Genomic DNA, 27,915 nt, shown 5'->3' with positions numbered 1-27,915 from the left:
ATCAAGTTCATACTAGAGATTGGGGTGGGATTTGGTCGTTACTCGTTGACGATGCTCTAATCGGCATACTTGCTCGCGCAAATTCATTTAGTATAAAACTGTGCGGATGGTTCTTGATTAGACACAGTTCAATTAGTTCTATCGATTAGACAACAACCAACCGCGCAGGTCTCATTTCAACAAAATGGCATTCAAGGTGAGTTTAATTCACGAACATAGGATTTCAAATGATTCTAACTGGGAAATTTTTTATGTTTTCAGTTCGTTACCTTCCTCGCTCTGGTGGCCGTTGCCCGTGCCGGAGTTCTGGCTCCAGTTGCCTACTCGGCTCCTCTGGCTTACGCTACTCCAGTTACCAAGACTTTGGTGGCTGCTCCACTCACCAAGACCATTGTCGCCGATGAGTACGACCCCAACCCACAGTACTCCTACTCGTACGGAATCTCCGATACCCTGACCGGTGACCAGAAGTCCCAGCAGGAATCCCGCAGCGGAGATGTCGTTCAGGGATCTTACTCGCTGGTTGATGCTGATGGTTACAAGCGCACCGTTGACTACACTGCTGATCCGATCCACGGATTCAATGCTGCTGTCCGTCGTGAACCTCTGGCCGTCAAGACCATTACTCCAGTCGTTGCTGCCAAGACCATTGTTGCCCAGCCTGCCTATGCTGCCTATGCTGCCCCAGTTGCCAAGACTGTCTCCTACGCTGCTCCAGCTTTGACCAAGACCATCGTCTCGCAGCCAGCTTATGCCACCTATGCCGCTCCTTTGGCCGCCAAGACCATCATCTCGCAGCCAGCTTATGCCAGCTACGCTGCTCCAGCTTACTATCACTAAGTGGTTCGACTGATTGTTATTTAGAATGAACGTTGATTGACTGTGACCTGCCTAATTTAATGCCAATAGAATATTGAATAGATGGAAAATCATCCAAAAATCAATTCTGTGTATGACTTTGTTTCAAAACTTATTATTCAACAACTCAAGATCCGAATCCCACTGGTCTAGGATGTTTTAATTAAGGAAATTCTCTCGATTCCCAGGGTATATAGTACCTTCTTACTTGTCACAAAATATGCACATGAGAATTTGGTCAACTGGGAAATAAAGTTCTCAGTTAATGCCTGTGGAAATGCTCATTAGAATACTGAGCTGAGAAGCAAGCTCTGTCCCATTTGGGACGTTAAGCCAGAACGAAGGAAAATAATAATGTTCCTTCTTTCTTCTAGAATCACTAACGAGGCCAAATTTTCTACACATCTAATAATTGAATTCTCCTGAAAACCGTACGAAACTAGTTAATGATAGACTTCATTGTTATGCTAGACCACATGGCTACACAAATTTATAAAAAAAAAGTTGAAGGCATTTCTGGTCGGAAACTTGTTGAATAACATTTTAATTATGGTTTTGTAGACGGTTTGTCTATGAACAATTTCTCATTAAATTATAAAGCGATGACTGAACTTGAGAAATTGCATGGGTATAAAAGTTACTCATTTATATCTGACTGCAAAAATCTTTAGCTACATTCCTTTCATTTGATTATTAGGCCACCAGAAGTAACTGTGAAAATTTCGACGGAAGTTTTAAACAAGCTGGCGGTTTGTATGAGAAAATGAACCAAATACATGCAACGGTCGATAAATTTGGAAGTTTTTGACCTCAAAATTCGACAATCAATAGAGTTTGCAACATATTGGAAGTATTGTCGTAAAAATTCGTGGAAGAAGATGAAGATGAAGGATATAAAAACTATTTGGATAAGGTTGTTTTCAAAAAGAACTATCTTTCAGGAGTGGTTGGAATCATGGATTATTCATGAAAGGAGGCATGGAGAGCTGAGGAAATTAAGACTATTTGGCAAAGGTAGAATGCAGCGGAATTGACAGTTGTTTGCAATCGACGAGCGGTTCTGCATTGGATCCGTTATTCATTCAACATGAATACAATCCCATTACGTATGAAAAGTTTTTTGAGAACTCCGTTTTTCTTTAGTTTAATTACAGCCGTTCTAATATCCCTGGCATGTTGAGTGAGATTTTTATTCAAGAACACCTTCTGAGCACTATCGAAGCCCAGATGACGTAGCGACAAATTTCTCGTTCCAAGAAAACGTCCGTGGAACGCATCTCTTGCATCTTTGAATGCAAACTGGCAAACAATTGGTGGAGTGGCACTGACTGGAATTGGAGGTCGCATCAATCGTTTGTGGGTCGATCCACATCGTTGTAACCCAGGATTGCGGCTAGCTTGTAGAACGACTCCATCAGATTTTTGTTTAAAGCATAGGGAATACCAGAGATAATAAGATCACTGGCATTCTCGAAACGATCCAACCTTTGGGTAGTATTTTCCATCTCCGCACAAACCTCCGTAATTGCCATCGAAAGATTGTTGATGCTCGTCGTACATTCAGCTTTCAAAGCAAATAGCATGTACTCTGCTGCGGAAATCCTACTTTCGAGTTTGGAATTGCTGGCCTCAATTTTAGCTTCAATCTTTGCATAAGAAGCGGAGAACATTTGTTGGATTTTTCCGAGTATATCGCAATCAGAATCCTGGTCATCCCTTGGTCATTTGTTATTGTTCCCTTTGCTGCACACAGACGATGTAGAAACCGATCGAGTGAACGATGGAACTGTTTTTGCTGATTTGTTTTGGTTTATAACGCAATAGCTTTTGTTAAATTCCGAAGTTAAACAACGAAAGCAAAAAGATAATTTTCCGAAGGGGTCTAGCTTGGAACGCTATCGTTGATCGCTATGAAAAAATAACTCTTAGCAGACGATCGCCAATGATATCCAGCAAATTTAAAGGTAAAATATCAAATCACTGTTTCGTTCACCGTATCATGCGCACTGGGTGATTCAAGGCGGAACGGGAGCAGGATATAATTTACTAAAAAATGGACCACTTTCACAGTCACGCTAAGGCGTTCATCCTTTCAGAAAGTAACCCATTATTTGAATTAACCTCTTACTCGAATTAACTTCTAGTCGGGTTCCTCAGAAAAAAGGCATGTTATGCTCAAACTTCCGGTTTGATGCAGTCTGTTCGACTATAGCGCCATTTATGGCCGAAAAGGTTTTCGAACAAGATTGTAAAAAAACAAAACGTCGAATTATTTATTCTTTCGAAATAGAATCATTCTTGCAACAAATTTTCGTTACCTTCCAATTCTTTTTTCGACCTTTTGACGTTTAAGGTGAAAGTTCATTGAGCACGTAAACATAATGTTGCCACCCACTCAAGCCACCCGCTAAAGCACCCTCTCGAGCCACCCAACAAGGTGGAGCACAATGTTATGTGCGTCGGCCAAAAATAAGTCATCATGTTCCATGTATACCTCCACCCACAGAATTATGTAGGCAGTATTACTAGCACACGTTTCATACAAGAGTATTATTGTTGGTATGAATTCATCAACAACTTCATAAAAGCTCAAAATCACAATTTATTACATTTGGTAGTGAAAACATGTTTTTTGACCAGAATTATAAGCATTTTTCACACCATGCGTGTGTTGTTTACTTTTTTGGCAGTTTTCTCCTCTCTTCTCTCGCTTCTCACGGACGGAGAAAGTTGCCATCAATATGCATTTGAATTCTACAGTCAATTGTACTGTATAATATAAAATATTTATTTTTGCTGTTAAATTGTGTCGTACATTGTTTTTCTCACGTATAAAAATGTTTTGCAACACTTGTGACATTGTACACCTTTTGAGTGTTATGAAATTGTAAAATACGTGGTTGTAGCAAGTGTATGAATATACAAAAAGTTTTAATTCCAAACATAAAAACTGACATCACTTCCAATCAGTGAGAGCGGCGCATCCGATTCATAAACAATGTTGGCTCAGTGAATTCGCGTTCCGGTGCTGTTTTCGAGCACAAATTGACTAATATAAGTGATTTATTGCTCCCAAGAGCATTGTGCCCGAAAAATCAAAGTGTTTCAATTATTGCATTAGATTTTTGAAGTGCTACGGTAAGTAGAAATACGATTAACAGTGAGTTTTAGAACGGGCACCGAAAAGCCAGCAAACAGTATCTCGGTGCGTGAAGAAGAAGTGATTCGGTAGTGCGTGGTATTTTACAACACAAATCACAGCAATAACTACGTGTTTGCATTAAAATACCGGTTATTTATGAAAAATACATTATGGAATGCTTTCAGTTAAGAAACCACTCCTCTACAATAAGGTTAGTAACTTCAAATAATCATTTTTGTAATCGCTCTCGAAAACACTGTGAGAAGCGTGGGAGGAGGGAGCGGAAAGTGAAGGGGGAAGTAAGGTGCTATATTAGAGGCCATTTTGGTACTCATGGAGATATGTCCTTAAGCATTTGACGTTTTGGCACTCGACATTTTGTCTTTCGACGTTTTGTCAACCAAACCGACCGAAAATGTAAATTGAACAGCTACTTTTAATTTTTTTTTCTTGTTTTTTTTAGCTATGTTCTTTTTTACTTTTTTACTAAATTAGTTGTCCTCAGCTTAGCTAACTGTTCGGGCTACTTTGGTTCTGTTCTGCTAGTAACGAACGGCACAGTAGAATCGCTACACATACGTGTGTATCCGTTGTGTGATTTAAACTTGTACGCAAGTTACACAGTGCAAGTTGTATGTCATACACGGAGCCACAAATCAACCCAACTATGACTTCTTTTGACGCAATGGATCAATAAAATAACCAAAACGGCCGCTATGGATAGCACAGATAGCGCCACCGTAGCCTTGTGTGTTTGACAGAACAGCAATGCTGTCACAATGTTAAATCCCATTTACAGTGGCGCCTTTGTTTTGATGCGGTGAGCACTTGCAAAAACTACCTTCAATGATCCATTCGGCTTTTTCGTGGGATAACCCAAAATTTGGGTGAACACGGGAAAAAATCTGATTTCCAAATCATGATTTACAAGTCATGAAATTTATAATTTGGTTAGTTAATGATATCAGGACCAGGGCTGTTAAATGTAATGAATTTCACGTGACTTTGACATTCGCATATTGGTAATATCATCGCTCCTAGTGGAAAAAGTCATCGGAAAATGTTTTCCCCTGTGACTTTTTCTAAATTACTATTGGTTGACAATATTTCCTGATGCAATGTTTTGCATGCGAGGGTGCTTTAAGCATTTTAATTTTTCCAAAATTTTGACATTTAACACCACTGATCAGGACCACAAATCATGGTTCCTGGAGCCATAATCATGATTCCTCATAAGCGTAACATCCAGCGTGACAACACTAAACGGGGTGCATTGCATAATTTAATTCGTTTCGATCACCTTATTGTCAACAAAGTAAAGTGGTAGTGTGGTATGGTACGGGACTCTCAATCCGAAGGTTCTTGGTTTGAATCTCACTCCAGCTTTTTATTTTATTTTTTATGTTGTCGGTCGGTCATAAACGGATGCGCGGCTCATGATTTTAGGCATGCAATCCGCAACAAAAACATAACGCTAGTGTTGTGTTACGGCAATTTGACTCATGATATCATGAGTCCAAATCATGGTGTATTTTCATAAGCTGAAAACACTCTGGAATCATGATATCATGAGTCACAATCTTGTTTTTGGATTCTGATTTTTACCCGTGTAGCTATCGTTAGGTAGTTCTCCTTTGACAACAGCGAAAAAAACAACACAGTGCAGCGTTAGCTTTCGAAGTCTTCGTAGTGGGTTAAAACAACTTGATGTTTGGTAAACTGGAAAGAACCAAAATTTGGCTTATTCCATTGAACTTCGACAATGGGTCGGTGCGTCTCGCTCTGACAACATTGCTGTTGCGAGAGGCAAAACAACCCAACCGTGGGTAAAAATCAAATGCAGCTTACCCAAATTTGAGTAAAAAGAACTTATTTTTTGGGTAGTCTGGTTCCTCCGTGTATGCTACGACGAAACGTCGAATGAATGTTGTTGTTTTTGATCATTGTTTAGTATCCGTACTTTGTTGACGTCTGAACGAAACTAGAAGTGTAAGTGATTTGTAAAGTATTTTTAAGACGACTGTTGAAGAACATACAGTTTTAGTTACGAGGATCTGCCAATTACAATACTGGAGAATAACCTCAGACGCATGGTTCAAGCCGCAAGACATGGTAGAAGTATTTTGAAGAAATATAAAAAGCTGAAGTTAAAGTACCGTTTTGATTCATATTATGGACACTTAAGGCCTCAATGAAGTATAACCCATCAGAAAGGATAACATGTTTTTGAAAAATATTATCAAAGATTCATTAGCTAAATCATTTATCGGCGTGAATATGAAAATTTATTCACTTTGGCGTGAAGTGAAAAGCATCGACAGAGGCAGAATCGCGCAGGCTACGGATGTTATTTGCTAAATGTCGTTCGGGGAAACGACATTCGGAGATTGACATCAACATCTAGTTGAATTCTTGTGAACCCTCTGGCAATTCGCTGAAAAAATACTGGTGAAGATCCTTTTCGATTTACAGTCGAAGCTTGTTATAACGACATCGCAAGGGACCGTCGTAATAGAGCAAACTAGTTATAGAGAATGGATATAACATCAACATCATTTTCAAGGGACCGGAAAATGTCGCTATAGAAAGGTTATGTCGATATAAAATTTGTCGTAATAACGAGCTTCTACTTTATTTGTAGAAGCATTTCGTGATCAAACGTCAACATCCCACCGCAAAATCGCTAGTGTTTGGAGGTGATTTCAACCTCCAACTTGCCAAATAACCTACAAGTTAGTTCTAATAGCCTCCGTTGTATGAAATATGGTGGCGCATCGATCGTCGCAAGTTTATCGTTAAACAGTCAATTAGCGGATCTTGACAATGTTCATACACGATTTTTTGTGGCTTTCTTGATCGATTTTTTCACATTTCATACAATCTCTAATTAAATAAGATTAGATTGTGAGGTTGTTTCGATATCAACATCAAATGTATGTTGAGATTTTATTTCCACACAAATGCTGTCGCATTGAGTGACAGCAATCCACGAATTGGGCACAAAATATCCAACAGAAAACAATCGTATCGAGTATATTTCTGCTTGAATGGGTTCCCTCCTACAAACCAGAACCGCTATGCTACAGCATACCCCATGTGGCACATCACATGAGCCCCCTGGTTCGGTTACTATGATGACCTTCAGCATATTTCCCATTTGCTTCAGTCAGTCATTCATCCAAAGGCGAAGTCAACGACATCAGCACCTGGCAGCCAACGATCAAGCTGCTGGACAATTCGCTAAGCCCATTCAAAACAAGTTCACGCACCAAACCAATACCTAGTAATAACTCAATTATACTTCTACGGGCCCGGAACAGCAGCTTCATTACGAACATCTCACCTGAGGAGGTCCCCCACTGGGTAGGGTTCAAAAGCTTTTGGAAGCGTATTTTCGGTAGATGTAAATCAGTAATATACATTCTTAACGTTCTTGTTTCCTTTGCTCCTGAGTTTATGGCTCATTAGAAACGTCGTTAATGAGATAAACAAGGATAATAATCAGCAGTAAAATAGTTTGATTAGCTTATCTGACATGTGGTAGCTGGTCCAGAGGTGCAACATGCTGAGAAAGAGTAGCCATTGTCCGATCGAAATAATTTTATTAGCTTGATCTTGACTTTCATTTTCATTGTACATATTCAAACCTGATTTTAAATGTTACATCATTACATCTGCGGCAGAGTCAATGTTGGTCAGTGACCGCCAGCCAACGCCACTTGATTTCTTGCGCTTGACGGTTCGGTCGGGTGTAGGTATTTTTAAACCAAGCGTGTCGTTTTTGCGCCAACCAATTTCCGCACGTGATTTCTGCGCAGAAAAGGATCAAGGCGGAAAGCGAAAGAATCCAGTTTGTGAGGGAGGGGATCCGTTGTGGTGAGATTTGGACGGAGTCGTCGCCGGCTATGAAGAGCAATTTGTTAGGACAAATTCGTTCAGTATAAAACAGGTGAACTGTTCTGGATAAGGCACAGTTCGATTGGTTCTATTGCTTTGACAACACCAAACCAGATAATTTTAGCAAAATGGCATTCAAGGTAAGTTGATTTGCAAATGTCATACGGGATCGCATGCATCTTACGAAATGTGACTTTTTTTCAGTTCGTGACCTTCCTCGCCCTGGTGGCCGTTGCCCGTGCCGGAGTCATCTCAGGACCAGCTCTATCTTACGCCGCTGCTCCAGCTTTGGCATACGCTGCCCCAGCTCCTCTGGCGTACTCTGCACCAATTGCCAAGACTGTGTCGTATGCCGCTCCTTTGGCCACCAAGACCCTCATTGCTGCCCCACTCACCAAGACCGTTGTCGCTGATGAGTACGACCCACATCCAGAATACTCCTACTCGTACGGAATCTCCGATGCCCTGACCGGTGACCAGAAGTCCCAGCAGGAATCCCGCAGCGGAGATGTTGTCCAGGGATCTTACTCGCTGGTTGATGCTGATGGTTACAAGCGCACCGTCGACTACACTGCTGATCCGATCCACGGATTCAACGCTGCTGTCCGTCGCGAACCTTTGGCCGTCAAGACCATTGCCCCAGTCGTTGCTGCCAAGACCATTGTTGCCCAGCCTGCCTATGCCGCTTATGCTGCCCCAGTTGCCAAGACCATCTCGTATGCTGCTCCAGTTGCCAAGACTATCTCCTACGCCGCTCCAGCTGTGACCAAGACCATCGTCTCGCAGCCAGCTTATGCCAGCTATGCCGCTCCTTTGGCCACCAAGACCATCGTTTCGCAGCCAGCCTATGCCAGCTACGCTGCCCCAGCTTACTATCACTAAGTGATGAGACTGACTGTTACTTAGAATGAGTGTTGATAAAATGTGACCTGCCTAATTTATTGCCAAAAGAGTTATGAATAGATGATATATCATCCAAAAATCAAATTACTTTCGATGTCATGTTTATTCATTTATCCGAAATTCTGATCAATTATACTTCCAATATATGTATTATATCTAGCCATCAATGCCATAGAGTTCAATCGATTGCATGTTGATCATGATTGTTTAGACGAAATAACCGGATGCTTCAATCATGTTCATGTTTCCACTAAATCAGTGTCCAGATAATGCTTCCTATTGAACAGCCTCATATCATACGAAACGTGAATAACCATTATTATTATGCTTAGCATTTCAACCCCTTCCATGGAGTTATAATAATCGCTCTAGCAATTTTTCCCCATAAGTCGAATCCGTACGGTGGAGTCATTGACATCGAACACGCAGGAGACATTGAAAAAATCTCACAAAACAAGTTTACGCAACAACTTTAAACAAAAACATCTGCTCGTAAATCAAACGTAACGCAAAATCAGAACAAAATTCAGATTTGCTATCAAAACATGAAAGTATTAGCTGTTTCATGAAAGATCAAGGCTTTAGAACAATTTTGATTTGATCTCTTCATCCAGATGGTTTGAAGACTGAAACAAGATTTGTAGATTTATTTAATTTGTAAATAGAATTTGAAGAAATTAAGTCTTTTTCAATAAGCATAAAAAGCCAGAAAATCTGTTTCTGGAAGACGAATCAAATTTATCTACAATTATAATAATGCCGAATTTATTGGGTCTCTAGTAAAAGGAGGATTTCTTCAGCTGCTGAAATTCCTTTTGAGAAGCTAACAAATGAAAATCCATCCGAAGATTGGAACAACAATATGTCTTAAGAAATGAGCTTAGGAAAAAGTTAAATATTAGTATACTACGTTATAATGTTTTACCCGCACTTAGTTATTAGTCAACTACCGTGATAGAATTGGTATAGAATAAGGACCACGTTTCTGATAAGACGGAAGTCAAATATTTTTATAAACAACTCAACTCAGCCCAGAATAGTATGTCATAGCTATCACAGTATATGTAATACACAATAGTTCTTTCCCTTGCCAAAAATAATGACAGTACTCAAATATTGATAATCTAATATCCTAAATCAAAAGTATTTGCTAACTGGGAATAGTTGATTACATTTGACATCCCTTATAATCTAATCAATTCTTGGTTGAAATAACAGTGATAAAGAACTGCACGATGAGCTATTACGACATTTCAAATTCCTACGCTGATCGTTAATCAAATCCATTTCTTGCGTGAAATCACCCATTGGAATCATTTTCGATATGACAATGCTAGCAAACTTCTGACAATGCAGTAAACATGATATTCATTTGTCCTTCCGTATAGGTCAGAATATTCGTCGTCAATATGTATGGTCCTTGTCTCATTACATTTCTGCCACTGTTTATTAATTCTGGCAACATCATCATGGTCTTGCTGGTGGAACGTATTTGTATGATCACAATATAGAAAGCTGTGTAAATATTTATACAACTATATTCATAATTTTCTCAAACATCGCTCACACACGCACATTTTGCATTAGCTATGGGAATTTAAAAACACCTAAGACCTTGCCTATCTTTGCAGTCCACACAGAAGTTGTGAAATAAAAATCTTTCCAACATAATCATCATTTGTACTGAAAACTTCAATCAGCCATATCTCAACAACAGTACAAACCATTTTCAAAATTATTTAACGTGTCTCATGTCCGTATTCCATAGCTCAGTACCATTGGGGGAAATTGTTCCCTCATTTTCATTGTTCAAATTTACCCTAGAGTAATTAAACCAATATTTTTTTTCATACACCAAAGCGGCATGAGAATCGTGTCAGATTTTACCGCAAATGTTATAATTTAGGGTTTCTCAAACCAAAATGATCCTTGATATCTAGATAAATAATGCATGTTAAGCAAAACATATATTTCGAGCATCCCTTAATAGGCATATTTGTTTAAATCGCGGATTTCGCATGCCAAAACGTTTAGTGTTCTTGATATGCATGCTAGAGGTTTGGAATCTTCGACAAAGTATTTTGGAATAAGATTCACTACATTTTGAACTCTTTGGATTTGATCTAGATAACTTATAACTCGTCTAGATTAGTTTTCTCTCTTGAAAGGAAAGTCCTAGTGAAAAATTGCCTTCCGTCAGGTTGTTCAATGGGACTTTTTTGACATTTTTCGACACAAATTTTCTTGTAGAATTGCAGAGAACATGCTTTATCTGGAATATACATTTTTCTTCACACCAAAAATTTAAATCACTGGGAGGAACTGAGAAATACCCCTTTCTCTTAATTGTTTGCCTATGAATCAAAATTCAATGCAATTGCAAGTCAGTTTTTCGATATTAATTTGTTTGCAGCAGTCCAGAGAACATGTTTGAGTAATAATAGTGATTACACTCAAAATTTATTTTGATTAAAAAACTTTAAGAGTTCCCAGTTTTTAACCTGTTCGCACATAAATCAAAATAATTTGGATTACACTCAATTTTTTGTACCAAAAATCTACGAAAAACGCTTAAGTATCCTCCTGTTTGCCTCTAAAGCAATGGCATGTAATTTTTGCGCTATGAATTTGCTTTTGGGAATTGAGTGAATACGTTTGGGCATAAATAGTAATTTTTGGATACTCTCGAAATTTTTTTTGCTTAATATCTACGAAAATACCTATTTCATTATACCTTTTTTCCTTTAAGGCGAAGTAGGCCGTCATTGAAATTTGTACTTGACATTACCTGTAAATCCAAATTTGAAGATTCGACATGTAGTTTTTAAGCATAAATTTTATTGTAGAAAACCATTGAACATGTTCAAATAGCAATAAGAATGATTGAAAACACTCAAAATTCGTTTAATATAAAACAATGAAAAAAAAACTTAATCGAAATTTATTAGAGAAACTTTGAAGTAGATGGAGTACCGTGTACCTTTTAATTCCGCTCCTAAATGCTTATCTTTGACAGATACGCGTATTTCGACTACCACTTGCAGTCTTTTTCAGTGTCAGTTACTCGTATCCACTGTGGATACGAGTAACTGACACTGAAGAAGACTGCAAGTGGTAGTCGAAATACGCGTATCTGTCAAAGATAAGCATTTAGGAGCGGAATTAAAAGGTACACGGTACTCCATCTACTTTAAAGTTTCTCTATTTGAGATTCTGCTCAGAGGATTCGAACATTCATTAAAGAGTCGAAATTTATTGCTTCTTCTTCTTCTTTCTGGCGTTACGTCCCAACTGGGACAAAGCCTGCTTCTCAGATTAGTGTTCTTATGAGCACTTCCACAGTTATTAACTGAGAGCTTTCTTTGCTGATTGACCATTTTTGCATGTGTATATCGTGTGGCAGGTACGAAGATACTCTATGCCCTGGGAATCGAGAAAACTTCCTTTACGAAAAGATCTTCGACCAGCGGAATTTGAACCCACGACCCTCAGCATGGTCATGCTGAATAGCTGCGCGTTTACCGCTACGGCTATCTGGGCCGTTTTCGTTTTTTTTCAAGTAAAACACATTTTTGATTAAATTTGGATTTCTACTCAAACAAATTCGCAAGTCTTTTATAATCAAATTTGTGACAAAAACTACATATCACCGCTTTTAATTTGGAAATATAGGCGAACAGGTTTGAAATTATGGATTTGCGTAGTATTTTAATTAAAAGTAAATCAGATTGTAATCAAACTTGTTTTTTTTTGCTTCTAAACATGCTCACTGGGCTTTCACAACTGAATACATGTCGAACAAAATCTGTATGCTATCGGCTTAGTGCTTGATTAATAGGTCAACAGGTTTGAAATATTGGTTTTAGATAAGACGAATTTTTAGTTTAATCTATTTTTTTTCTTCCAAACTTGTCAAATGAATATTTAAAACAATCAACAAATGCCATATTTTTTCGCTTGGCTTGGTGTTGCATTGTTGAATTTATGCAAAAGAGCGTACCAGGTAAAACTAGGAAGTGTCTTTAACTTAATAGGTCTATTGCTCAGTGGGATATACTGTCGATTTTGAAATATTTGGAGTGTACGTTGATTTTGAATAGTATTTGGTTTCATTGCTGTAAGAATTATGAAAGTCGCTCACCTAAACGGATATGCATTATCAAAGTTAGGAATTGATTGAACTTTGTTGGTATAACAGCAGTTTTCTTAGTTGCTTTCAGTTGATAACATTTTGAGTGTAATCAAAAATACGAATGCGAAAATAGCAACTTTGGCAAAGAAAGCTCTCAGCTAATAACCGTGGAAGTGCTCGTAAGAACACTAAGCTGAGAAGCAGGCCCTGTCCCAGTGAGGACGTTAATGCCAAGAAGAAGAAGAACACGATTCCCGCAGATAGTCACTTATGACGTGTAATCGAGGGAATTAAAAGCCGCTGGTCCCGAGATGAATTAGCCAAGGGCTAAAAATCTAGTTAATGAAGATAGAAATAGAAAATATTATTCACGATTATACTAATCTGAGAAACTCAAAATAATCACTTTTTCAGTAAGATCTGACACGATTCGGTTGAGCCGTCGATGAAATATAGCTGATCATCCATATCGACGTTTTTGATCCCGGGGCTCCGCGTTACATTTCTGATCGCGGGACTACTAGTATTAATAAAACAGTAATCGGTGTGTATCGTTCAACTACTATTTTACGATGTTATGAATATATAAGATCTCAAAAAACGCTTCTAGTAGAAGAACTAAATAGTGTTTTTTCCACAGATTCCTTTTCAAAGTTAAACATTATTTTTCATCTTACAAAAATCCTTATTTTTAGAAGAAAATTGTATGTTGGTATCCTTTACTGTTCTATTGAAGGTAGAGCTTCAAAACCATTAATTATTTTTCACCAATTTCTGACATAAAGTACTCTAGTGATTTAGCCATTTATTACCAAATTTGCTGAAATGTCATCTTTTTACTTCCAGCAAAAAAGTACAGTAAAAAGCTTTTTCTTAGCACAGAACTTTCTGATCTCTAAGTTTATCATACATTCTGTCAGTCAAACCTGAATGATACATCATACACTAGACCTATTCATTATTTCAAAAATGTCTGGAAACTCCCCAGTCAACCAATACTTTAATTTTACAAGTCGAAATGAACTTCTGGTCAAAATTTCAGTCAATTTGGAATAAATTTAGGTGTGCTTCAAATCAATTTTGTGTTTTTGGGCTATTTTCAAGCTTTAAAAAATCATAACTACCGAAAGGAACACCAAACCTTATCGGAAATACCTCTACACAGTAGTTTATCGAATTCTGTGAACTTTTGTCGAATACGGTTTTATTATTGGAACAAGTTTTAACATAGTTTGGTTGAGATTTGTGTCTCGAGGTTCTTGAAAATCTCTATTTTTGGGGAGTGTTTTCTCGGGAAAGCATACCTGTATGAAAACTTCAGATTTTAAATTTCCAGACATGATGACTATGCACATCTAGAAGTGAATCCCGTTCAAAGTTACCATTTATCTTACGAAAACAAATTGTAAAAAATAGATAATTATGAAGCAGATTTGTAAAACCGCTGTGAGTGATCCAAAAGCACCACCGTGAGCTTCAAAGAACATAAAAAATGAACACGTCAGCACTGCCTTTTCTCAGTCAATGATGATGATTGTTTTCAAATCGTTCTAAATGGTCAGTGAAATGCGATCGAAACAATCATTAATTGGAAAGAAAAAGCAATGCTAACTTGTTCAATTCATTCATTCGTCGATACATGTGCCACGCACGATTTAACCACAGACAAACAGACGTCACACTCTCATCGATGTCCATCGACCAACTTTTTAACGATCGATTCGAACATATGGTAAGTGGTCAATCGACCACCCGCAGCGCTCGCGTCGTTTTTGTTCGTGTTTGACGTTTACACACTACCGCCATCTGTTGGTCCATCGGCCAACTACAGTGTTTTTAGCATTGGGCGTACATGTTTTCGCGACTATGATTTTGATCACGATTTGTTCGAAGTGTTACGTCTGTTTCTCTGTGATTTAACTTTCATCAGGTTGCGATGCTGTGCTCGATCTTTGTGCATTTTCTGTAATTTATTGCCTCAAGCAACGTGTAAGCAGTTGATGGTCAATGAATTCATAGGTTTATTATGTTTGATTTCCGTTGACTAGGGCTTGAAGAAATAATCTCAATGTGTGTTTTCTATACCATATATATTGAGAAAACTGTGATTTCTGGGTACTGTGGCGAACAAATCTGGATTAAACAATGTTTAAACTCAATTTAATCTTATTAGCGTCTTCGACAAACTTTAACAGAATAAAATTAGCTTTCAAATAGTGGTAATTGCAAATGGTTTTGATTTTTCACATGCCAGATATGATTTTTCAAACATTGAAATAAGCCCAAAAACACATTTTTAACTTGAAGCATACCGTAATATTTATCAAATGAGCTGAAAATTTGACCAGACGATGTTCTTAGCATGAGAATTCAGAATACTACTTGACCGGAAGATTTACAGAGATTTTTTCAAATATGAACAGGTCTAATCATACACCATACCATCTGGATCTAGAAATCAATCATTAATGGTCGAAAACCGACAACGGTACCGGCTACCTATCGAGTGCTCGAGTTCGTTCGATCGCAGTTTCAACCATGGCAACCGTCTTTGCATCATCCATTTTTTGCGCGCGCTTTCTGCTCTAGAAGGATAAGAGCGGAAAACGATTGGATCAAGTTTGTGCGAAGTTATGGTGGGATTTAGCCGTCGTCGTCGACGTTGAGGACGTCGATGGAGAGAATTCGTTGGTTCAAACTCATTCAGTATAAAACGGCCAAATTGTTCTTGATTAGGCACAGTTTGATTAGTTCTATTCATTTGACAACAACGCAGGAAATCATTTCAACAAAATGGCATTCAAGGTGAGTTTATAAGCAAACTCGAGTCATCATAGTACGATTCTAAAAGAAAATTTTCTGTTTTTAGTTCGTGACCTTCCTCGCCCTGGTGGCCGTTGCCCGTGCCGGAATTCTGGCTCCAGTTGCCTACTCGGCTCCTCTGGCTTACGCCACTCCAGTTACCAAGACTCTTGTAGCTGCTCCACTCACCAAGACCATTGTCGCCGATGAGTACGACCCCAACCCGCAGTACTCCTACTCGTACGGAATCTCCGATGCCCTGACCGGAGACCAGAAGTCCCAGCAGGAATCCCGCAGCGGAGATGTCGTCCAGGGATCTTACTCGTTGATCGATGCTGATGGTTACAAACGCACCGTTGACTACACTGCTGATCCGATCCACGGATTTAACGCTGCTGTCCGTCGTGAACCTCTGGCCATCAAGACCGTTGCCCCAGTCGTTGCTGCCAAGACCATTGTTGCCCAGCCTGCCTATGCCGCTTATGCTGCCCCAGTGGCCAAGACCATCTCGTATGCTGCCCCAGTTGCCAAGACTATCTCCTACGCCGCCCCAGCTGTGACCAAGACCATCGTTTCGCAGCCAGCCTATGCCAGCTACGCTGCCCCAGCTTACTATCACTAAGTCATTAGACTGATTGTTACTTAGAATGAATGTTGATAGATTGTGACCTGCCAAATTTATTGCCAAAAGAGTATTGAATAGATGAAATTTCATCCAAAAATCTAATTATTATCGCTGCCATTCATTAATTTATCCGAAACATTATCCATGTAATTCTTCCACACCTAACATATGTCGTCTGCCTGACCATGAACATCATAGCACTCAATCGGTTGCGTAATCAACTATGATCTGTTTTGTACATATAACAAATGATTGTAATTTTTATCGCAAAAGAGGTCTTTTCTAGCTGGATTTTTTTTTCTATTTTACAGGGCGTAGAGTATCATTACCACATACATAAATAATCAATTAGAGAAAAAAACCTCGTAGTTAACAATAGTTAAAGCCCTTATCAAATACTAACGTTAGAAGCAGGTTTGGTAGTTGGAACGTGTTGAACAAAAACCGTAGAATCCATATTTGTGAAAATGGAGTGGTATTTGTATGTCACGTAATGATTGGGGAACGGCACAACCGAAACCAATATTCTTTCATTGTTGTCTTCTTTAAGGGTTCCGACGTGTTCATGTGAAGAACAACTTTAGGAAAGTTTTCGGAAAAATCAGTTTGACGGGAGCGAATTAATACATCATTATGTATGGGATGTTTCATGGCATTTTTCAAGAGCCTACTTGATAGCAAGACGAAGATTGCCGAGAACACTAGCATGGAATAGTAGAGCAGAAGCAACTCTTTTGGCGATTGCGTTAATTGTAATCATGGTGGATTAAACACTGGTCAATAAAGCAAATCAGCATGAATCATTTTGAGATTAGTAAAAATCATTCATATGATATAGCTACATTCATTTACTCGACTCCACGAGACACTAATTAAAACCTCTATAATATAAAATAATAATAATTTACTCGACTGAATTTATTCAAAAACTAATGTAAACAATAAATTTGGTATACCGTGTTTAACCATAGTATTTATAACTTGGCCGATTTAGGAACCGAAGTTGAAAATGTGGCTGAAACTGGTTCTGCTGGCCTATATTGACCATCGAGATATGCAATACAGATTAAGACCGTTTTACGCAAAAGCCGATAAAGCAAAACTTTTGAAAGTGTACACATTAGTCCACTTGTCATTAAAAAAAAGATTCCTTAGAAATTGAACGATCTTTTTTTTTTTAATTTCTTTATTAGTATCATTCCAAACATTGTTTCTTATATCTAGGTGTTCTGTGTTATTAGACAACACTATCATCCTAATTTGGTAAAACAAATCTAAGATTTTATTAACATTTTGTTAATAACATATTACGTTTCATTTGCCGTAGCAGTTCAGATTTTTTACAGGTGAGTTGATTTCACCTGCTTATAAGATAAAAAAAACGCTTTGAATATACTTAACCTAACTTAACCTAAAAATATAACGCATTAATCGTGGCAATAGAAGATTGTAACGATTTTTGCCTGAAATTATTGATTATTTTATCTCACATTTTTTCCAATGTTTCAACATTGGATATTCTATGTAACTCATTGGTACTATACCAGGGAGGAAGCCACAGAATCATTTTCAAAATTTTATTTTGAATTCTCTGCAGAGCTTTCTTCCTGGTATTACAACAGTTAGTCCATATTGGTACAGCATACAACATGGCTGGCCTGAAAATTTGTTTGAATATCAAAAGCTTGTTCTTAAGACAAAGTTTTGATTTTCTTTTAATAAGGGGATAGAGACATTTTACATATTTGTTACATTTGGCTTGAATGCCCTCAATGTGATTTTTGAAAGTTAAATTCTTATCTAGCATGAGCCCTAGATACTTAACTTCATCTGACGAATTTATTGGAACCCTTCTCATCGTGACAACATGTCTACTTGAAGGTTTCAAAAAAAAAAAAAAAAAACTGAACAATCACTTCTGCTGAAGCTTCAATGGCTTATTAATACTCAGACGCCGAGAATTTCCTATTTTGGAAATTGCCTGATTGTAGTGTGACTGAACGTCACCAAAACCATCACGTTGATGCTGTGCACGAAAAGCTTGGCTTTTCCACCTGTACAAAATGCAACAGTGTGTCATGACCACTGAAGCACAGAAAAATGAACGTAACACAGTGCTGTTCTGAATAATAGCAGAGCATGTCGATTTCCATACAAAATGCTTAACTTTGGCATGCTCTTTGTATTGTCTACAATCGAACTGAAATTTTCTCCACAGTGTATGATTCAATTTTGCTTTTAAACAATTTCAAATATTTCTGAGCCTTTGCCGAAAAGTGAGATAAGGTACAGTGGGGGAAGTGTATCAGTGGGGTAAGTGGATCATTTGTCCATATTAAGCTTAAATACTTGAATATGTTGAATGTTTTTGCACCATTGCTTCGTTTTAGGTTATATTTTTACACCCACACTAATACTATTACAAAACTGGTACTACACGTACACTAACACAAGTAAACTTGTGAGCCGCAAAAATTGATTTATTTTGAAATTGTTTTCTATCAATCAAAAATCTATTGTATCTCTGTCTAAAATCGAATACTATTAGTTTTTTCAACACATGGTGAGCATTTCAGTTCTAATTTAATGAATCACAATAAAAAATATGAGATTTTTATGAATAAATACAAATATATTGGACATGGTACACTTACCCCTAGTTTTTAATGGGGTGGGGTAAGTGGATCAAGTATTATTATCATTTGTTGACACACTGTTTACGAGAATTTGAATAAGTTTCAATATCCGCAAATGTTGTTTTCCTTTAACTTTTCTCATTCCTAGCTTACATTTGTCAAATTGACTATAAAAAAATTGAATTAATCCACCTAACAGTTTATTTTTAATCTTTCTGGTATAAAACATATAAAAGAATGAATATTGCAATATTTAAACCAAAACTTTACGTGGTTTATCTAAGCTGAGTTGCAAAAGACCAAAATATTTGTTTCTTTCAATTGAATGCCCAATGCCGTACCTTATTTGACCATATAAATTGTTCTAGATATATGATACAATTATATTCATCAATAGAATAAAAATATTTCAGTTTTTTAATCAAAAATAAATGTAACTTATGTTTTTAAACTATAAGTGTTTTTCGAAAACATCGTTTGGAATACCCCTGCAATACTTCTGTATAGCTTATGTGTATAAATGGATGAATTTCCTCCAAATTATACTAGCCACAATGTTTTTTTGTTTGAATTAGTGTGAACTAAAGTAAAATATTTTAAATATTATTTTGATAAAATAAAAATATTTTTTTAATTTTTAGACTATCAAAATGTAATATTACTAGCACTATTAACAAGAACGAAAGCAATATCATTCACACTATACATAATTATACCATACTAGTTTTGAGAAAAGATTTTTTTGTTTGGTGATCCACTTACCCCACCATGGTGGGGCAAGTGGATCATTTGGGGCAAATTTTCAAGTCGCTCATACTCAATACATAACAATCAGAAAAATCGAAACAAGAAACGATTTGAAGCACATTAGTCCCTCATGTGTTATCCACAGAAAAAAAAATTGAATTACATTTTTCACGTTAGCTGTACATAACAATGAAGTTGACTGTTGATTTTTCTGTATCCACTTACCCCACGGTACCTTACTAGTTGAAATTGTTCGAAATAATAGCAGTGTCAAAAACATCAAAATCTGACTGATATTGACCTCTTTAATTGTATACCACTTATTATCGGAACAACACACAGACTGAAGTGTTTAAAGTATTTGCACAACCAAAATTTTGAAATCAAAACTGCAAACTGCCCATATAACGGTATCTTGACCGTCTCTGGTTCTAGCGTTTCCTTTGAGCGAATAGAGAGTGATAGAAGAAAGTGAAAGATACAACTACAAAGTACGAGGAAAGGAACGGACCTGGTATTGACCCCATGACCTTCAGCTTATGAAGCCATTAGACTACCAACTCTGTTCGGCAGGAGCTGAGAAAAACATAAAATTTTGTAATTACAAAATTGAAATTTGTAGTTCTTTGGAAAATAGGTTTTCGATGCATGGGAAAACATCGGTAATAATGTATTGTTATTCTCAGAAAACGAATCCATTATGATTCACAAGGGGAGCGCCTGAGCGTTGAGTCCATTATCGGTGAACGATCATAAAAGCGGGACCTTTGAAGCTTAGTTAATTCCTTGAGATGTTCAACATTAGCGCTACGGTTGGTCAACTGAACACATACACTGTCACAGTTTCGTAGACTCCCCTGCCCCCAAATGATAGACGTCAGTTTTGAACTCATGACTCCTTACAGTATTTTTACTTCAATTGGCTAAACGATGGTTGATAGGAAATATTTAAGTTGAATGTTACGTTGTTTCGTGTGAAATTTAAGGCATCATAAAGTTTGGTAACTAAGAATGAAAGATTCTTTCATAGGTTGTAATTTGAAAGACCTTGAACACATTATTTGGCTGCAAGCTGATTTCAGTCAATTGATATTGTATTTCATCAAAACTTAAATGACACCAACATACATCATGAACATTTAGATCAATCATTTGATCAAAATGAATCAATCGAAGGAAAATCAACATCGATCGAATATCAACAACGGAACCGGCTTCATATATTTTTGCTCGAGTACGTTTGCATACAGTTTCAACTATACGAGCCGTCTTTGCGTCAGCTGATTATTGCTTGTGATTTCTGCTCTAAAAGGATAAGAGTGGAAAACGAACGAATCAAGTTTGTGTGGGGTGGGATTTCGTCGACGTTTGCCGAAGCAGTTGGTGTTGGATCAAATCCATTCTGTATAAAACGGCCAAATTGTTCTTGACTAGGCACAGTTTGATTAGTTCTATTCATTTGACAACATCGCAAGATATCATTAAAAAAATGGCATTCAAGGTGAGTTAACTAGCAAATTCGAGTGATCATAGTACGAATCTAAGTGAAAATTTTCTGTTATCAGTTCGTTACCTTCCTCGCTCTGGTGGCCGTTGCCCGTGCCGGAGTTCTGGCTCCAGTTGCCTACTCTGCTCCTCTGGCTTACGCCACTCCAGTTACTAAGACTTTGGTAGCTGCCCCAGTCACCAAGACCATTGTCGCCGATGAGTACGACCCCAACCCACAGTACTCCTACTCGTACGGAATCTCCGATGCCGTGACCGGTGACCAGAAGTCCCAACAGGAATCCCGCAACGGAGATGTCGTCCAGGGATCTTACTCGCTGGTTGATGCTGATGGTTACAAGCGCACCGTCGACTACACTGCTGATCCAATCCACGGATTCAACGCTGCTGTCCGTCGTGAACCTCTGGCCGTGAAGACCGTTGCTCCAGTCGTTGCTGCCAAGACCATCGTTGCCCAGCCTGCCTATGCTGCCTACGCCGCCCCAGTTGCCAAGACCATCTCGTATGCTGCTCCAGCTGTGACCAAGACCATTGTTTCGCAACCAGCCTATGCCACCTATGCCGCGCCTTTGGCCACCAAGACCATCGTTTCGCAGCCAGCCTATGCTAGCTACGCTGCCCCAGCTTACTATCACTAAGTCATTAGACTGATTGTTACTTAGAATGACTGTTGATAGATTGTGACCTGCCTTATTTATTGCCAAAAGAGTATTGAATAGATGAAATTTCATCCAAAAATGTAATTATTATCGCCACTATTTGTTTATTTATCCGAAATATTGTATAAACACACACAATACACCTGATCAATATCAAGAAACTCAATTGGTTTCATACTTGATTATAATATGATTTGTTCATGTTGCATTTGATACCAAATTTTTTATCTTTTTGAGCATAGTAATCGATACTGAATGGTGTAAATAATGGATTGCGTAGGATACTATGCTTACCTTAATTGGAGTTGAAATTTTGAAAATTTCCGTCCGTTTTGAAGTTTTTTTTGAAGTAAGAGCTTTTTTAAGAAGGTAGTAGATCTCTTCTCAAAGGCGAGATGAGTCTTCTTTTACAGAAGCCGGAAATATCTCGCAGTAGTAGTACAACATCTTGTTGAAGAAGCTGGAAACATTTCCTTATACTAAGAATTTGGAAAATCCTTTGACCGAATTCAAAAATATGTTTTTTTATAAGAAAAATCTCATCCTAGGACTAAACATATTACTTGTTAAATTTTTAAGAAATAGATTAATAAGTTTATAAAAATCCATTTTCATAAGTTGAAAAAAAAACGGTTTGTCTTCTTTTTCGAAGCATAAAAAATCTTCTTCTAGAGGATGATATAGTCTTCCAATAAGCTATAAAAAGTAATTATATTCAAAAGCTGACGAATTCAGAACGAGGGAAACTATTTATTCATTGACTGGAAAATTCATCAATTGGAAATTTTACGAATTTTTGTATTGCCGCTGAATATTGTTGGAACGGTTGGTGAATTCTTCTGCCTAAAAGTATGACACACCTTGTAAAAGTTTGGACAAAATATTTTTATTTATAATGGAAAACTTAAGCAAATTTCTATTTCATCAAAATATTTTAAAAGCATACAGAAAATATTCAAAAATAAGTATTTCAAATATTCGTATGATAAACTCATCAAATCTTTTTGAAATACTTATCTCTGAATATTTTCTCATCATTAATCATTGATTTTTTTCCTCATTAGCTTAATGGCTTCTTAGGAATTCAAATGGATGTTGAAATAATTTTATACAAGTTTTTTTTTTAAATTCCGAACAATAAGGATGACTAGAAACGCTTTCTCCTCAACGATTGTTTGAATGATTGCCAGATTCATGATTAGGGTTTGCATGAAATTGCTGAACAGTAAAGTGAGAATATACGGGCAAAATAGTTAAATTTGTTTACCTGTATTGTTTATATTTTTACTGTGACCAAATCCTGTTTGATTTTACGAAAATGTAGATGTAGATTGTGTACTATGAAATTCTGCTATGTTTGAACAAGCCTTATTTAGTCTCTACTCTTCTATTTGGTGCAAGGAATGCATTCGGAGATGTCGGTATTCGAGAATATTTTGTGTGATTTCTATCAATTTTGTTTGAGTGTAGGGTAGGTGTACCAGTTAGGGACATGACTTGTATTTTTTTTTTAAATTTGTATGTGTTGTAGTAGTTAGATTTAAGACAAATCTTAATGTTAATACATTCAAAAATATTTGAAATGTGAAAGTTATCAACATTTTATATATGTCCAGATATGGAACCACTATTTCCAAAACTGGAACACTATCCCTATAGCATTCAACACGTATATAATTTTGTTAAAATATCATGAAATTGAACTATTGAATAAATTCGCAGAGCAAAACTTAAGCAAACCTGATGGCTACTCACACACATACATGTTTACATTGCACTTAAAAATAATATGGGAAAGCAATGTTTTCTTTTACATCATTGAGTCATGATAAAAGTGGTCATTTGATTCCACGTGGTTATTTAAACAATTTCCTTCCAAAAGCAATACTGGTAAAAAATTACGCCATTTTGTCTACTTTTTCTCTTACAATTATTGGTGAAATTATATTTGAAGTATAATGTTATTGAGAGATGCCAATGAAATTAAAAGAGAATTTTTAATCTAAGCCTCGAAAAAGGTTCCACGCAAAAAAAAAAAAATGTTTTCCTATTTTTCTCTGGCCATATGAAAAGCAATTTTCTCTTAAAAATCATCAAAATTGTACAAGATAATCTCCAACATTCTTTAGGAAATTCTCCTGAACAGAATATTTGAAATATTTTGTATAAGCTCAAGCTGTTATTCAATGTATTCTAAATGTTTTCATATGCTTCAGTTTTATCATAACAGTTTTTGAGGATTTCAATGACGATTTCTTACAAAAGGCGCTATAGATTTTCAATAAAAATACTCCTTGAAACTTTGTTGGTTTGTTTCACGTACAGTCGTTTAAGAAGCGCACAACTAAGAGTTTTCCAAACCACTCTAGAGTACTATGAGATCACGCTATGGCTTTATAACAGTTGCGGGAAACGTGCAGCTAATCATTTAAACCGGGCTGAGGGTTGAAGGTTTTGTTCATGATGGCCCAAAAGGGAAATTTTTTGAGTTGGTAAATTATTTTTCCTTCACAGGTCATCTTCACCACACGTTGAATATTGATAATCGATTGACAAAATAAGCTTATAATAAGTTTATAATTTTGAAAGTGTTTATTGAACCACTGAATCACAGATACAACAACTATAACAATTTGCGATTGAAATAAAAAGCATTACCGCCAAATACTACTCGTACTCTAATTAGTTAACCAGATAGTGTTATTGCGTAAATGTCAAAGCGAACAAGATCGCAACCATATGTGTTGTATGTTAACGAAACGGGTGGTCAAATCACGACTTACCGCATTTTAACACCAATCTATTAAAAGTCGACTAATGGAAAATAAGTTGAGTGTTGCGGCTGCTTGTCTTTGGCTGGAATGTTCAAGGACCATACTATTCAGGAATTGAGATTGCTTCCTACCAAAAGCTGTAATGGATTCTTTCAAAAGCTGGAATTCTAATGACCTTAAACACATAATTTGTCCACAACATAATTTCAGTAAGGGGCCTTCCTTAGCCTAGTAGTAACGTCCGCGGCTACATAGCAAAGCTATGCGGAAGGTGTTTGGGTTGGATTCCCAGGATCTTTTCGTAATGGAAATTTGCTTGACTTCCCTAAGCATAGAATATCAACGTACTTGCCACATGGCATACGAATGCTAAAAAGGCACTTAGACCACTAAGCCCAGAAGCAGGCTAAGGCCCAGTTGGGGCGCAACGCCAGAAACAAGAAAGAAATAGATGATATCAGTAAACTTTGATACTCTTGTATTTCATCCAGGATTCAAATGACACCTACATACATCACGAACGTTAGGATTAAGATCAACATTGATCGAATGTCTACAACGAAACCGGATTCATGTTTTAGCTTGAGTATGTATGAATACAATTTTTACTATACCAGCCGTCTTTGCATCAGCTGATTTTTGCAATTTATTTCTGCTCTTGAAGGATAAGAGCGGAAAACGAACGGATCAAGTTTGTGTGGGGTGGGATTTCATCGTCGTTCGCCGAAGCAGTTGTCGTTGGATCAAATCCATTCAGTATAAAACGGAGAAATTGTTCTTGATTAGGCACAGTTTGATTAGTTCTATTGATTTGACAACACCGCTGGACACATTTCTACAAAATGGCATTCAAGGTGAGGTTACTAGCTAACTCGAGTGATCATTGTATAATTCTAAATGTAAATTTTCCGTTTTCAGTTTGTTACCTTCCTCGCTCTGGTGGCCGTTGCCCGTGCCGGAGTTCTGGCTCCAGTTGCCTACTCGGCTCCTCTGGCTTACGCCACTCCAGTTACCAAGACTCTTGTAGCTGCTCCACTCACCAAGACCGTTGTCGCCGACGAGTACGACCCCAACCCACAGTACTCCTACTCGTACGGAATCTCCGACGCCCTGACCGGTGACCAGAAGTCCCAGCAGGAATCCCGCAGCGGAGATGTCGTTCAGGGATCTTACTCGCTGGTTGATGCTGATGGTTACAAGCGCACCGTTGACTACACTGCTGATCCGATCCACGGATTCAATGCTGCTGTCCGTCGTGAACCTCTGGCCGTCAAGACCATTGCTCCAGTTGTTGCTGCCAAGACCATTGTTGCCCAGCCTGCCTATGCTGCCTACGCTGCCCCAGTTGCCAAGACCATCTCATATGCTGCTCCAGTTGCCAAGACTATCTCGTATGCTGCTCCAGTTGCCAAGACTATTTCCTACGCCACTCCAGCTGTGACCAAGACCATTGTTTCGCAGCCAGCTTATGCCACATATGCCGCTCCATTGGCCACCAAGACCATCGTTTCGCAGCCAGCCTATGCCAGCTACGCTGCTCCAGCTTACTATCATTAAGTGGTGTCAGACTGATTGTTGCTTAGAATGAATGTTGATTGATTGTGACCTGCCTAATTTATTGCCAAAAGAGTATTGAATAGATGAAATGTCATCCAAAAATTAATCCGGTGTATGAACTGACGAATATGAACTTCCGAAAGCATGAATAATTTAACTTTTGAAAAGCGGAAAGAAAATCTACAGAAATTAGATTACCCTCTTTCACATTCTTATTTTGAACTTACGCTTCCTTCATTCCAAAATTTGAGCTTGAGATCCCCTTTCTACGCTCTGCATATGACGTTTACGCTGCTGTTTTTATCGCAACTTTTTGGAGACCTCTTTTAAGACATTTGCGGATAGTTCCGTATAAACTTCTACGGAGACTTCAAATTCAATCATATTCAGTGTTAGAGCATTGCAATAAAAATAAGCGTAATGGATCACTTAGTAGTGTTCGGTCTTCTCAACTTAGACAGCATAAGCCCTTCTTAGTTTGTATGGGAATTGATATGGGAGAAGGAAGAGTTTCTCTCTCGCAGATAGAACCATTTGACGATTTTTTGCTGTTATGTTATGGGCCGGGAAGGCATCCGTCGTTTTTTTTTTATAATCACTATTTGAGTTTAAAAATAACTCTCTATTTCGTGTTAAACAAACCCAACAAAGTAAAAAATCTAACGAACCCAAACAAGCAAGAAGATGCTATGTAAACAGCAATCAACAATGCACAAGTGCGGAACAACACTCACTTGAAAAGCCTTCCCAAAATATCTCATTCACAATTCTAATTTGTCAGTCAAGCCCCCACAAAAGCAAAACAAAAAAACTATACTTGGAGCCCATCGCACGCGCCCGAAGAACCAAGCAACGCGCTCGTTGGTGCTCCTCCATTCAAGTGCATTGCCATCCAGTTCGGGGCGAGCGTATTTCATCATCCATAATCCATCAGTGTCAAAAACCAAACTATACAATATGTCGCTGCGCTACTGATTACTAGCTGGCTGGCAGCAGCAGCCGCCAAAAAACAGCTGAACTTCACGCATTCCACGGCGATCACTTTTTTTTTCGCTGTCCACTCATGCTTGCAGAGTGTAGATCACTGCGAATGGTGCAAAGCAGCTACCGGTAAGTAGGTAGTCACCGTAATTCGGGGAGTAGTTGATCAGTGGGGAAAAGTTGATCACTATGATACTTCTGTATCCACGTGTACATTAGAGCGATTTAAAATTTAAAAATGTTTAAAAATTCAATCTCCCATATCTTTCTTACTATCCTTAACGTTCTGTGAAATTTTCAGCTTTTTCGGTGGCGATTAAAAGGCAATGTAGGTTTATTCATTGTTTCTCAACCTTGATAACAATGAAAAAACGGCTCGCTGTGAGATGTTCGTTTTAGCGTGTTTTTAAAAGGTCGGGGGTCCGCGGACCCCCGGTTGAGAAACGTGGATGTAAGGAAATTACCATGGAGAAATTTGAAAAATTTACCAAACTCGTATTATAAGTACAAGCGTAGCATCCCATAGTGAAAACTCATTTTTCGAATCTTTAGATTTTTTAAGCTGTTTGCAGGGCTATAATCCCATATTCATACGTATCAGCCCAGCAAATGGAGAAAAGTTCAGATTGCTGCCATTTTGTCAATTCTTGACAGACTAACTTCGTTTTAGTTCGAATGGAATCGCATGGATTTATA

General features: G+C 37.8%; 6 protein-coding genes across 18 annotated transcripts in view; 5 read left to right on the top strand and 1 right to left on the bottom strand.

Annotated features, from left to right (window-relative positions):
- The window catches only part of LOC5572417 (cuticle protein), a 42,294-nt gene extending 25,833 nt beyond the window's left edge, over nt 1-16,461 (top strand). The window contains exons 1-2 of one of the 4 annotated variants that reach the window (XM_021837888.1): nt 157-196; nt 15,802-16,461. In XM_021837888.1, the coding sequence (XP_021693580.1) occupies nt 185-196; nt 15,802-16,356 (567 nt within the window). In that variant the 5' untranslated portion in view covers nt 157-184 and the 3' untranslated portion in view covers nt 16,357-16,461. Of the gene's footprint in view, nt 1-156; nt 197-7,954; nt 8,038-15,630; nt 15,738-15,801 lie in introns of those variants that run through there. The other 3 variants (XM_021837886.1, XM_021837887.1, XM_021837889.1) reach the window with 3 other exon arrangements.
- LOC5572409 (papilin) overlaps nt 1-27,915 on the bottom strand; it is a 352,322-nt gene that overhangs the window by 145,638 nt on the left and 178,769 nt on the right. The gene's annotated exons all lie outside the window — the stretch shown is intronic.
- LOC5572416 (cuticle protein) lies at nt 75-944 on the top strand. The gene is made up of 2 exons (XM_001660303.2): nt 75-196; nt 262-944. The coding sequence occupies exons 1-2, from the start codon at nt 185-187 to the stop codon at nt 838-840; spliced, it is 591 nt and encodes a 196-aa protein (XP_001660353.1). The 5' UTR covers nt 75-184; the 3' UTR covers nt 841-944.
- On the top strand, nt 106-21,991 carry LOC5572418 (cuticle protein). Of its 3 annotated transcripts, none has more exons than XM_021837884.1 (2): nt 106-196; nt 21,308-21,991. In XM_021837884.1, exons 1-2 carry the CDS (start codon nt 185-187, stop codon nt 21,884-21,886), a joined length of 591 nt encoding a protein of 196 aa, XP_021693576.1. In that variant the 5' UTR covers nt 106-184; the 3' UTR covers nt 21,887-21,991. The 3 variants fall into 3 exon arrangements, with proteins under 3 accessions (XP_021693576.1, XP_021693577.1, XP_001660351.1); XM_021837885.1 differs by lacking the exon at nt 106-196 and adding an exon at nt 15,707-15,737; XM_001660301.2 differs by lacking the exon at nt 106-196 and adding an exon at nt 21,146-21,243.
- On the top strand, nt 170-8,884 carry LOC110674133 (cuticle protein-like). Of its 2 annotated transcripts, none has more exons than XM_021837878.1 (2): nt 170-196; nt 8,102-8,884. In XM_021837878.1, the coding sequence occupies exons 1-2, from the start codon at nt 185-187 to the stop codon at nt 8,777-8,779; spliced, it is 690 nt and encodes a 229-aa protein (XP_021693570.1). In that variant the 5' UTR covers nt 170-184; the 3' UTR covers nt 8,780-8,884. The 2 variants fall into 2 exon arrangements, with proteins under 2 accessions (XP_021693570.1, XP_021693569.1); XM_021837877.1 differs by lacking the exon at nt 170-196 and adding an exon at nt 7,939-8,037.
- On the top strand, nt 21,166-26,344 carry LOC5572419 (cuticle protein). Of its 3 annotated transcripts, XM_021837881.1 has the most exons (3): nt 25,378-25,535; nt 25,600-26,056; nt 26,087-26,344. In XM_021837881.1, the coding sequence occupies exons 1-3, from the start codon at nt 25,524-25,526 to the stop codon at nt 26,236-26,238; spliced, it is 621 nt and encodes a 206-aa protein (XP_021693573.1). In that variant the 5' UTR covers nt 25,378-25,523; the 3' UTR covers nt 26,239-26,344. The 3 variants fall into 3 exon arrangements, with proteins under 3 accessions (XP_021693572.1, XP_021693573.1, XP_001660350.1); XM_021837880.1 differs by lacking the exon at nt 25,378-25,535 and adding an exon at nt 21,166-21,243 and having other exon boundaries at nt 25,600-26,344; XM_001660300.2 differs by having other exon boundaries at nt 25,379-25,535; nt 25,600-26,344.

The sequence above is a fragment of the Aedes aegypti genome, chromosome 1 (genome assembly GCF_002204515.2).
Source record: "Aedes aegypti strain LVP_AGWG chromosome 1, AaegL5.0 Primary Assembly, whole genome shotgun sequence".
Taxonomy (NCBI): domain Eukaryota; kingdom Metazoa; phylum Arthropoda; class Insecta; order Diptera; family Culicidae; genus Aedes; species Aedes aegypti.
The sequence above is the reverse complement of the archived record's forward strand: the minus strand, read 5'-3'. Positions and strand labels throughout refer to the sequence as shown.